General features: G+C 50.6%; 1 protein-coding gene across 1 annotated transcript in view; it reads left to right on the top strand.

The window, feature by feature from the left end:
- Positions 1 to 5215: 5215 nt before the first annotated feature.
- Positions 5216 to 12354, top strand: part of SCARA3 (scavenger receptor class A member 3) — a 37606-nt gene continuing 30467 nt past the window's right edge. The window contains exon 1 of the mRNA XM_081136258.1: positions 5216 to 5644. Coding sequence (XP_080992384.1) covers positions 5638 to 5644 — 7 coding nt within the window. The 5' untranslated portion in view covers positions 5216 to 5637. The remainder of the gene's footprint in view (positions 5645 to 12354) is intronic.

Raw genomic sequence — 12354 nt, 5'->3', positions numbered from 1 at the left:
GCCATTGACAGGCTAGTGCCTGCTTGTCCGATCTCGCTTTTGTTGTTGTTACCCATGGTTAACCACAGCCCAAAAATATCAAATAAAAAATTTCATAAGTAAACAACTCATAAGTTTTAACTTGCACTTCGTTCTGAGTGGCGTAATAAAATCTCACACTGTCCTGGGATAGGATCATCCTTTTGTCCAGTGTATCTACTCCGGACACACAGTACAATAAGATCTGAGAGAGAGGCCACATTCACGTAACTTTTATTACAGTATATTGTTATAATTGTTCTATTTTATTAGTTACTGTTGTTAATCCCTTGCTGTGCCTAATTTATAAATTAAACTATCATAGGTATGTATGTATAGAAAGAAACAGTATACATAAGGTTCAGTACGATCCTTGTTTTCAGGCATCCACTTGGGGGTCTTGGAATGTATCCCTCAGAGATAAGGGTGAGCTACTATACTAAAAATTCCAATATTGGTAAATGTAAAATGAGGCGAGAACCTATAGACATGGGAGAAATTTCCGGTGAATTTCTGGGAGGGAGCAATAAAAGAAACAAAACTTAAGAATTGTGAAAATATCACATAGTTCAGAGAATAGGCCAAAAATGGCCAATTTTAAACTTCTCTGGACAAACATCTTCAATTGGGAATGTTGATAGATTCTTTTCCAGGGAATTCTATTACTTATTTTAACCAGGGAATTTTATTACTTATTTTAAATGGAAGTCAAAAGAAAAATGGGATTTAGATTTACCTGAATAGCCAACTTTGCTGGAAACTGCTGTGAAATACTCTGGACTGGCAATCTATGTCCTTTCAAAAATATTTCATTCCTGTGCAGCATTGATGGTATAGTGGTACGCATAGCTGCCTTCCCAAAATATTTTGCTCTTTAGCTTCCAAAGGATTGATTATGTGGGGGAAACACTGGCATTAACAAGGCAGTAACACTGCGTGGAGTTTGATTCCACCGCATCAGAGAGCTTATGGAGGGGGAAGGGACAAAGACCTTGAAAATGTCTGGGTTGGAGAGGGGATGGTTAATAAATGGTAGATCTCGTCAGCACCCATGTTTCCATGTTTCCTCACGGTAATGCAGCTAAGGGATATTTCCCAGCCTCCTTGCCTTTGGCTGGGGCCGTGTAACTGAGTTCTGCCCCATAGAATGTGGCCGACAGTCATTATGAGCCTCTTGTAGGCCTGTCCCATGACCATCTCTAACCTGCAATCTTCCACTCTCTCTCCGTTTTCTACAACAAACTTGGAAGCTACTTATTGAAGATGTTGGCATCACAGAGGGGAAGAAGCCTGGATCCCTGAGTCAGCATTTGTAAGAGAAACACTTAACCTGCAATGGATTGTGATTTGAATGAGAAATAAACTATAATTTTACTGTCCTTAGAATCTTGCACTTATTTATTAGAGCTAGTGCTACTTACTCTAACTACTATAGAAATTGTTCTCTTGAAATGGGATGCCGCTGTGAGGAAAACATAAACATGTGACATGAGCTTAGCAGTTGGGTAGCAGGATATGAGAATCTTAAAAACTTTTTCTTCAGGAGCCTTTCCGTTGTCTGAGGGATGTCAAAATTTCCACAGGCCAATAGCTACTTCATCTTTTATTCTTTCCTTTTCTGAATGGGTGTGTTTATGGTGATGGTCTGATCCACAATCTTCCACCTGAGACTGGAATCACTTCCGAACCTGATGGAAGAGACAGTCATAAGGAGCACCTTGGAGCCTTGGACTTGGAGCTTGACCCATTCTCTCTTCCATTCTGCAACAACTTTAAAGCCACATGTTGAAGATGGTGGTAATAGAAGATGGAAGGTCCCTGGGTCTCTAAGTCACCATTTTGAAGAGAACTGCCCAACCCACATTTGATTGTCCTATGAATGAGAACTACACTTTTGTTGTGTTAAGATAGTGGGATGTGGAGCTTGCTGCCGCTGCAGCGAGTGTTACTCTCACGAATTAATATAAGGGTAGGAAATGCCTATATTTACAAAATATACCAAATAGGAGAAGCCATTTGAGGAGAAGAAGTCAAAGAAGTTTAGGAGAAACAGAAGTATATAGAAGCTGATAAACCAGGGAAGAGAGAGTCAAGAAAGAGCTGCCAATGGTGTTTGCGGTGGTGAATTTTATGTGTCAGCTTGGCTAGGCCATGTTACCCAGGCATTTGGTGGAACATTATTCTAGATGCTTTTAGATGTGAAGGTATTTTTTAGATTAGATTAACATTTAAATCAGTAGACTTTGAGTCAAGCAGATTACCTTCCATCTTGTGATGGGCCTTTTCTGATCAGTCGGAGAGCTAAATAGAAAAAAGGCTGACCTCCCCAGAAAAAGAGGAAATTCTGCCAGTAGACTGGCTTTGCACTTTTGCTGCAACACCAACTCTTCCCTGGATATCCAGATGGCTGGTTATTGCTTCTGTTTCTCTGGAGAAACCTGACTGATACAGTGTTAAATCTATAAAATGGTTGAAGAAGATACAGATTTTGAAAGGCTGTCATACTTGGCAACTGGAAGGAAGGGAGCAGTGTCCCTGAGCGCTGAGGGCTGAGGCTGCCCTCTAAGGTGGAGAGTGGACGTAATGTCCTACTGCTGGAGGGGAGCATGAGTGGGGAGGGGAGCATCAGAGGCATCGGTGGGAGCACTGAACTCTAAGAGAAAGGGAGGTGGGTTTTTGGCCTGAACTTGAAAAGAGAAAGGAAAGCCCATGATGCTCCCTGGGAAGTGGCTCAAGAACTGAGGTGGGGCTTTCTCTCTTCATTAATACATGGAAGGTTCCACCATTAGTGATTCCTTCCCCCGTCCCCACATGACCCCGGCTCTTCAGCTATTTCCTTTGACTTTCAACATAAGTCTGGCTTATGTGCGTCAGTCAACCACCCTCACCCCAGCTCAAGTTAAAAACTGTATTAAGCCGTTCCCCCTACGCCACCCAGCCCCACCCTGCCGGCTGTGCCTCCGCATGGTAGGCCCGGCTGAGCCATGTCTTAATAGCCCCATAATTTGGTCTCTCAGGGAGAGTGAGTCCAGCCTGGTTGTTGGTAAAAATTGCAGCTGAAAGCTTTTATCCAAAGGCTGCTATAATCTCTAAGAAATCCCGTCTCCTCCTTTCTTGATCTGTGGTCTGATCTTGATCTGTGGTCATCCTTTATGCTCCTCTTCTGCCTTCTTCCCTCTCTGGACTATTCTGGTGCTTTGGCCCCTGATGTCTGCCAACTTGTCTCCAGCTCTTTCCAGCCAATCCACAGTTCTGGGTCCCCTCTCCCCAGAGTCCTTTTGGAACTGGAGTTCAGCCTCTGAACCTCTTCAGGGCTGGGGCCCAGCTCTGCTCACTCAGGGCCCACCTACAACCAGACACTGGTATCTTTCACTTCTTTGCTGATGCATCTGCATGATCATAGCAACACCTCAGATCCTGGGAGACTGAGGCTCACGTGGCAGACTCAGAATCCAGATTCAAGGCCCCAGGACTACACTGTGACTACCAGGTAGGCAACATCCTCTCTGTCCACATAAGAAATTATCAAACCTGTAGAGGATTTTTATGAGTTTATCTTAGCTAACCTGACCATAATTCCCGGGAAGATCCCAAATGCTCCAGAGAAAGTAAGTCTGCAGTTTCTCTTATACGTTTGGAATTAAGGAAGTAAGATTACAAGAAAGTGGGGAAAAGCAAGGCAGGGTTTGGATTATTAGAGAATTAACAAAGGTATGTCCTCTCTTGAGGGTGGTTATGCTTCTGAGGGATCTGAAAAAAGAGGCATTTCAAAGGTGTGTTAACTTAGATGCACAAAAGCAATGGATAGGGCTTGCTTAAGGCAAAGATTTACCTTTTACTAGGGAAGCTATAGGCCTGAGGCAGGACTACCCACCCTGACAGGCCCAGTTAGGAATTTATGATCAGATCAACGTGTGATTGCTTTTGGTTAGACTTATTACAGTGCTCCTTTTTCATCCACATATCTGAGCCTCAGTCTCCTCAAAACGGTAGCATGGTTCCTGGCTCCCTCTCTCAAGGGTGTCTTGAGGTTCTGTTGAGATACTGGAGAGAATGCACTTTGCAAACTGAACTTGTCGTTGGGAAGTGGAGGAGATTAGAAATAGCTGAACATCATCGCCCTTTCTGATTGGGTGGGAGAAAGTTTCTCTGCCCCTTTGCCCTCACCTACTTTTTTCTTCTTCTTTTTAAAATCCTCACCTGAGAATATTTTTTCCATTGCCTTTTCAGAGAGAGTGGAAGGGAGGAGAGAGAAAGAGAGAGTGAGAGGAACATTGATGTGAGAGAGACACATCCATTGGTTGCCTCCTGCTTTCCCCGGGGGCCAGGGATGGAGCCTGCAACTTAGGTACCTGCCCTTGGTGTAATCTAACCAGGACCCTTCAGTCCTCCGGCCCAGGCTCTAGTCACCGAGCCAAACCAGCTAGGTTGGTCTCACCTACTTTACTCCAAGGGCGAAATGGGTGGTGGACCTGGAGATGTGGCCATGTGGGAAAGGGCCCGACTGCAGTAATCAGAAGATACCAGGCAGGATTGTCCCCACTCTGTGGTCCCTTCTCTCACCCCACTGTCCTGCCATATCGTTCACACCCCCCAGCACCATTGCTTGTTTAACTTTGGCTTTCCTCACCAGAGGCACCCTCATGGAGACAGTGCTGGTGTGAAGTGTTCCTCACCCCCCTCGAGTTTGGGGAAGAATTTGGTACATGGTAGGTGCTCAGTAAATTAAATGTTTGTCCCACCCATGAAGAATAACACGTGAAGATCTCAGGGGAGCGCCTGACAAGAGTCACAACTTGTTGCTAGCGGTCGGTTTCCCTCAGATGTCACTATTTACATCAGAGGCCCCTTCACCAACAAAATCACAGAATTTGGGAGTGCCGAGGGCCCAGTTCTCCCGCGTAGAAAACCAGGGTTTGGAGACATGAAGTGGCTGTCCAAAGGCACTCACCTGGGTGGCAGAGCGACCAACCCTCCCGGTGTGTGTGGGTCTAAGGGGTTTCTAGGAATGCGGGGCTTCCAGCGCCAGGGCAGGGGCAGTGCCAGGCAAACCAGGGCGGCGAGGGCTGGGGCTGGGATCCCTCCTGCTCCCAGTCCCTCTACCCCTCCTGGGGGAGAAGGAAAGTCCAGGGCAGGACGCCCGCCGCCACCTCCCCTGCGGGCGCCCCCAGCCGGCCCCCAGGCGAACGGCGGCCCCGGAGGAGCCTTCCCCGCGCGCTCCCCGAGGTCCCGCGCCGGCCGGGGCGCGGGCGCGGGGGCCCGCGGCGGCACAAAGAGGCCTGGCCGCGGCAGTTTTGAAAATACCGAGGAAGTTGATCTGGGCCGGGGCCCAAGGCGTGACGAAGAGGGAGGGGGCGAGGGAGGGAGCGCGGGCGGCGGCGGCCGCAGAGCTCGCCGGCCTCCAGCGGGGAGCGCGGGCGGCGCGCGGGATGGGCGGCGGGCGCGGCGCCCGCAGGCTGCGACCCCGCGCACCCTCCCGTCGGCGCGCCCGCCGAGCTCCGCCACCCAGCCGGGCCCCCGCGCGCGGCGCGTAGGGCGGCGATCGGCGCCGCTCCGGACCGCCGGCCTCTCCCCGGGCGCCCCGCGGCGAGGGCCTCCCGAGGCCCGGCACCAGGGACCATGAAAGGTAAGCCCCGGCGCGTGCGCTCGGCTCCGGGCGGGACCCGCGGGACCCCCCGGGGCCGAGCGGAGCAGCGCTCCCTGCCTCGCGGACGACCCTCTTGCGGAAGGTATTGGGAGGGCAGCGTGCAGCCCTGAAATCCAGGGAGGGGAGCGGAGCCCGGAGAAAGTTCGTCCAGTCCCGCCTGTTCATTGCTCTAGCCCTGAACAAAACGGTTTTCAATTCCAAAGAGGTTTCCGAGCCCTGTAGCCGGTCAGCGCAGAAAGATGTCACCAGCCCGACCTTCCAGCTGTGTGAACCCCCACCCAGGAGATCCATCTCAGGGGCTCCTGCAGCCCCCGCCCAGCTTTCTGCCCTGACCCCTCCCTCAGGAGAGCCCTGTGGAGCCTGAGTCCCTCAGTCCAGGCTCTGAACCCTGGCTGACCTGCCCTGCCCTCTGACCTCCTGGGAACAAAGCAGCTGGAAAAGACTATTGTCCAGGCCTGAGCTGTCCCCAGGGGCAGCGGGTCATCAGATAGTGGCTCTTACAGCCAGTTCTTGGGATGGAAACAAGAACCAGACTTGGTCCCAGGTGCTCCTACCTGGGCCTGGCTTTCTTGAGGCTGGGGAAAGAGCAGGCTTGGTCTGCACGTTTATTTTCAGGCTAAGGGAGAGGCAGGCTATGGTCAGGGAACCATCTGTGTTTTTTCATGCTTTTGATTCATCCTTCCATAGCACCCAGGGCAGGTGCTTGTGTTCCTAGCGGTGAGAACTTCACTACCTCTTTGACTTATTGAATGTTGAAACTGAAAAGGACCTTTGAGATCATCTTCAGGGCTTGAAACTATACTCTCAGGTGGTGCTGAAGAAGGGGCTCTGTTTGTCTCTTCCACATATGAGGGTCTAAGGGCTTCTCTGATTGAATACAGTCTCCGTAGTTGAAACTGAGGTCCAAACAGGTAGGACTAGCTTCATGGGTATGCAATCTGCACATTCCCACAGGGCCCTGAGCTTGGAAGGCCTTGCACTAGGTTAATGCTCTGCTCTCGCTGTCTTGAAATTCTTAATTTTTTAAACAAGGGACCCCACACTTTTATTTTGCACTGGGCCCCGCAAATTATGTTGGTCCTGTGGACAGGAGAAAGGACTTGCTTAAGATTCACGGCTAGTCAGGGGGAGCAGAGCCCAGGGCTCCTGACTTCCAGGTCAGAGCACTTCCTTCCCTGTGGCTTCTGGTCCCTCTGTCCTTTCTGATGGCTTCACCATGTCTTGGGTTGTCTGGAATGAGGCAAGCAAGTTATAATCAACCCCAGGGAGTTCGAGTGGCAGCCGGAGGAGCCTCACCCAGGAGGTTTCTGCTCTCAGCTACCACATCTGTGGAGCAGTGCACTCCTCAGTCAGCCAGCCGGGGCAGGTCATTACCCAGAAGCCTCCGAAAAGGTCTTAGTCTACATCTCACCACAGGCCAGGAGCTCACTCTGCTCTCACCTTAATGATGCTGCTGAGACGCTGCACATTCTCCACCAACCATCCACACAAACACTAGAAGAGAAAATACAGCGCAGTAAAGACAGGCAGGGCCGAAATCCTCTGAAGTGGAGGCGACACCCAGCTCCCAAGGAAGAGGGACTCAGAAACACTCGACTCGCCTTTCTGAAACTCAGCAAGGCGATTCTCCGCTGACTGGAAGAGGAAAGAGCTGGAGTCACAATATTTAGAGGAGGCTCCCCAGGAGGACCAGCTGAAGTGTGTCATCATGGTATCGGGTCTCAGGGTCCTTCTGGCCTGCTGGCTGGGAGGCTGGGAGTCCCAGAAGGAAGCCCAGCGCTCCTTTTTCTGCTCTCAGCCAACAGCCTCACCGCCACGTGGGACCCGATTCCTGCCCACTGAGGCCTTCGGGGCAGCTCTCATGTATTCCTCCAGTCGCGGGAACCCTTCCCGTGATCTCCCCTAACCGGGGACCAGGCTGCAGAGCTTGGGGGGAAGATGAGGGGTGATGCCTGGCCCACCTCCCTGCAGGGTCTTCCCTCGTTCTCTCCAGGAGCCAGGAATTACCGCCACCTCTGTCTGAGATGGAAAAGGCAGGGCAGACAGCAAATATTTGGCCTTTGGGATCGGTGCAGTGTGAAAAATCAGGATTTTTTTTTCATCCCACATGGAAAAAGTAAAGTGCCGGGCATAGCAGGGCGGCCCCTTCCAGAGCAGCCCTTCCCAGAGGGGAAGTTGGCTTCACAAGCTTCTCCAAAGGCCCCACCAATCTGAGAATTACATCTGTTGACAAAGATCCACCACTCCCACTCAAAGCAAAACACAGTGATGTTATGTTTTGTGGGGGAGAGGGGTGTTGGTGGGGACGATACTTAAACGAGAAAACACGTTCTCTGAGGAGCAGTGCCACCAGTGGCCAGGTGCCAGGCCCGGCTCTGCCAGCCAAGCTGTTTCCACCCTGAGGCCCCTCCTGCCTGCCAGCCAGCCAGGCCTCCCAGGCAGCTGCATCTTTTGATGCAAGCTGGCACTTGGCCCCAGGTGCAGCCCCTCTCCCACCTGAAGGCCACACAGCTGCCTCCAGCCCCTTGGTGACCAGCCCACCTCGGAGCTTCCCGCTGGCTTGTCCGAGCCATTACGAGCCACCTGTGGGATTGTTTCCACAGCTCCGATGAGAGCCTCTTGTCATGGGAACCCTCCCAGCTATATGAGCCCCACCTCCCACCTCCAGAAGCAGCCTGGCCCTGCATTCAAAGTATTTCCCTCTCTGGGTCCCAGTCTCCTGGGTGTCCCTGAGGACATCCTGGTCTGATGCAGGAGCTCTGGGTCTGAGTACCGCGTGGGGAGCAGAAATGACTTGGTGAAGAGCTGGTTGGAAGCAGGCCTGCTGCAGGCTCTGCCCCTGGGAGACTTGTCCTCAGCTGCCATGGACAGGGCAGAGCCATGCCCCACTGTTCCCCAAGCGTGGGAGGAACAGCCCCTCCCCCCAGAATCAGAGAGCAGTGCCCACTCCCTGTGGGCAAAGGACGGGGTGGTGGTGGTGGGGGGGGAATGGACTACAGCAGTGTGATCCCAGGAAAATCCACTTCTCACAGCTTGGCGAGGGGATTATATTCACTCATGAGAGGGCAGACTGGGCCCCCTTTGGAAGCCTGACCTCCATTCCCAGATCTCAGGGTGCTAGAAGGAGCCTGAGACTAGAAGAGAAGGAGCTAATATAGCAAAGGTGCAAAGATCCACTAAATGGCCCAAATCGGGGGAGGGGGGTTGGAGGGGCTTAGATGTTGGGGATCAGCTCCAAACTGTCTGTCTGTCTGTCTGTCTGTCTCTCTCTCTCTCTCTCTCTCTCTCACACACACACACACACACACACACGCTGGTCACCTTGCCATCCAGCTGGGGTAATTTTTTTTTTAAACTTTTTTTAAAAAAATATATTTTTGTTGATTTCAGAGAGAGGAAAGGAGAGGGAGAGAGAGATAGAAACATCCATGATGAGAGAGCCATTGATCGGCTGCCTCCTGCACGCCCCTGACTGGGGATCGGGCCCGCAACCTGGGCATGTGCCCTGACCAGGAATCGAACCCTGATCTCCTGGATCCTAGGTTGACGCTCAACCGCTGAGCCACACCCAGCCAGGCTGGGGTAATTTTAATAACTGAAGACTCACATCCCATAGCTAATTTCGGAGAGAGGAAAAAGAATTTTTTTTCTCAGTATATGTTGGTGGAGAGCTTGGCAGTTTTCATGAACGACAGGCAGCTGTGCCGGGTGTTAGAATTGGCAAGCACAGCAGCATGACAGACTGTGCCCGTCATATATACACTGCCTGTGTGAATTATGATTAATTTAGCGTGTGTGTGTGTGTGTGTGTGTGTGTGTGTGTGGTAAGCAGTGAAGCCCAAAGTTAGCTCTGTCACAGACTTTATGTAACTATGATGAAGTCATTGATACTCCCTGACCCCCAATCTCCTCATTTGCAAGTAGACTGGGTGCTCTTTGGATTTTTTTCCAGTGCTAACATTCTACTCTATTGTTTTTCCTTCTGTAAGGGTACGTGCGCACACACACACACACACACACACAATTTCCCCCCAGAATAGAACTATAAAGTGCACAGGGTAGTATCAGAATGTGAGTTTCATGAGCATGGGCTCTCTGCCTGCCTCTCCCCTGACTCAGTCCCGCACAGTGCCTGGCACATAGGAGGTGTCCACTACGTTCCTTCAGGGGATACATCTGAGTCCCCAGCCAGGCTCGGATCCTTAAAGGCAAGTATCACACCGTGATATCCCCAGACCTAATGTAGGTATTCAGTGAAGAGTCATGCTTTTATTTAACAAACATTTATTGACCAACTGCTAAATGCCAGGGCTTGTATGTCCATGTATGTCTAATGTCCAAGAAAGATGCAAAGAAGAGCTCAGACACTGCTCTTTCTGTCAAGGAGCTTACCCTTTGCTAGGACACTTAAAGTGATAAGTGTCTTAAGAGAGTTCCCGGGAGGCAGTTTGGGGTGGTATTGGTTCTTTTCCCATCTCTCTTCTTTTGCTGGATGAGTCTATGGTTTCATCCTTGGATTTTAGTTCTTACTGGGCATCCATTCTTTGAAGTCTTGCCCAGTTTCATAGATTTGACATAGGAATAGGTTGATGATACCAGATTTACCTCTCTGAGCTGCAGACTCATCTTTCCAACAGTGTCCTGAACATCTCCAGATGCAACCTGCAGACACCTCCTCAAGGCTCAGATTAGATACCTTTATAACCACCTGGATCCAAGTGAAAATACTAGTTATTCTGGAACATCATCTCACGCTTTTCAGTCAGCAAACGTGTATTGAGTACCTGCTTTGGAGGGGGAAACATGCAATTTTAAAGGCAAACCAGGATGGTTCCTGCTCTCAAGCAGAGACTGGACATGCACCCTTAAAAAAATCAGATAATCAAGGGCGATGATGCAGAAGAACAGTTGAGTGGTATGTATGGTAGATGCAATAGGAATCACCTGAGATACAGAGAGCATTTCAAGTTGGGCAGTTCAGGAAGACTTTAGGGAAGTGTTGAAGGGTGGGCAAGATTTGGATTGGGTCATTCAAGGGACAGTCAGAAGGGGCAGGGAACAGTGTTGGTGAAAGCTGGGCATTATGTCATTGGGTAAATGTGTTTAGGGGTGATGGGTAGAGATTTGTCTGGAGTTGAGAGTTGGCTGAGAGACACAGGGAGTCACAAGACCAGGAGGCCTTGAGTGCCATGCTAAGGACTTCCAACTGTGTCCTGTTGACATTGGGGAGGATTTGGAAGGGTTTGTCAGGAGATGGCTTGGTTCCTACTTCTCCCTGGAGACGTTGGGAAATCTGTACTTTTAGAGAATGAGAGGAAGAAAATGAGCTTGTGAAGGAGCCAAGAAGAGTGGTTAGGGGGCTCAGGCAGAGAAGTAGGATGGTAATGTTATGGAAATTGAGAGGAGAAAGTTCCAAGAAAGACGTCAACAGCGAAGATGACTGTGAATCCACAGAGCTAGCACAGGATTGTTTGATCCAGAGAAAGCCAAGCTGCACAGGCACCGAGGGAAATAGGGAGCTCTGAAGCAAAGGCGCAGGGAGGCCTCGTGTCGAAGTTTCAGAAAAAGGCAACTAAATAATTAAAGTAAGAAGCAGCGCTAGGCATGAAGGGTGGGCTTGTCTTGTGCTCAGTGGAAGGTAGAGGGGAGGAGGGAGAGCCGGGCCACGGTGGTGAGGAAGGCAGGAATGGGCGAGCTCAGCCGTGGAAAGGAGGGAGGCTCGTTATGGGGTCCCGAGGGAAGGATGCGGACAGAGACGTTTTGCGTTACTAGTTGCATTTAATCTTTTTATGACACGTATGCATTATGAAAACTTCAGAAAAGGGAAAACCTCATAGCCCTCAGAGATATCTGATAGGACCTAGGTGAGCTTTCTTCCTGAGATCCTTCTGTGTATATTTGCACACAGGTTTTTTTCACATAGGCAAGATTATTCTACCCATATGTGTTTTTTAAAATTGAACAACAGACCATAGATATCTTTCCTGGGCAGTAAATATAGAGCTGCTTTATTTTTTTAATGGTTGCCTAATATTCCATAGTACAGCTTTACAATAATTTATTTAACCATTCCCTTATCCATGGGCATTTGGGTTACTCACCTTTTCCGCAGGCATATCATAGCCGCTAGTGATAACCTTTACCCACACAGCTCAGCCTAGATGACTAGTATTCCCCGAGGGAAAAAGGTTCTCAGAAGGGGGACTGCAGCGTCGAAAGGTGCGCTCCGTGGGAGTGCGGGGTGAGTGCGCGCTGGGCGCCAAGTGCACCGAGCGCGGGGTCCCCACGCCTTGGCCTCCACTGGGTTCCAAGCGGAACAGCTGGAGGGAGTTAGGGGCAAGTGAAGAGCTTAAGCCTAACAGTTTTGGTCTTTTCAGAAAGGGAGGAGGTGAGCTCATCTTTGGAGAATGAGGTGGGCTGAGAAGAGGAGGAACATCGAGGGAAGGTCCAGATGGCAGGACTTGACTGAGGCCAAACCCACGCCACTCTCTGACACGCTTCCACTGGGCTGGGTTTTCCCAGCCAGAGCAGAGAGAACACGCCGAGGAGGGAAGGGCACCAGGGCAGGAGAGAGAGCTGAAGGCTCCAGGGAGCGGAAGCTGATCCTGGGGGCTCAGCTGCCAGCCTGGGTGAAGCACAGAGTAAAGGTAGTGCAGCGGGGATCAGGAAAACAGCAGGAGACGCCGCAG

The sequence above is a fragment of the Miniopterus schreibersii genome (assembly GCF_964146895.1).
Source record: "Miniopterus schreibersii genome assembly, chromosome: 4".
NCBI lineage: Eukaryota > Metazoa > Chordata > Mammalia > Chiroptera > Miniopteridae > Miniopterus > Miniopterus schreibersii.
Note: the sequence above shows the minus strand (reverse complement) of the source record. Positions and strands in the feature narration are given on the sequence as shown.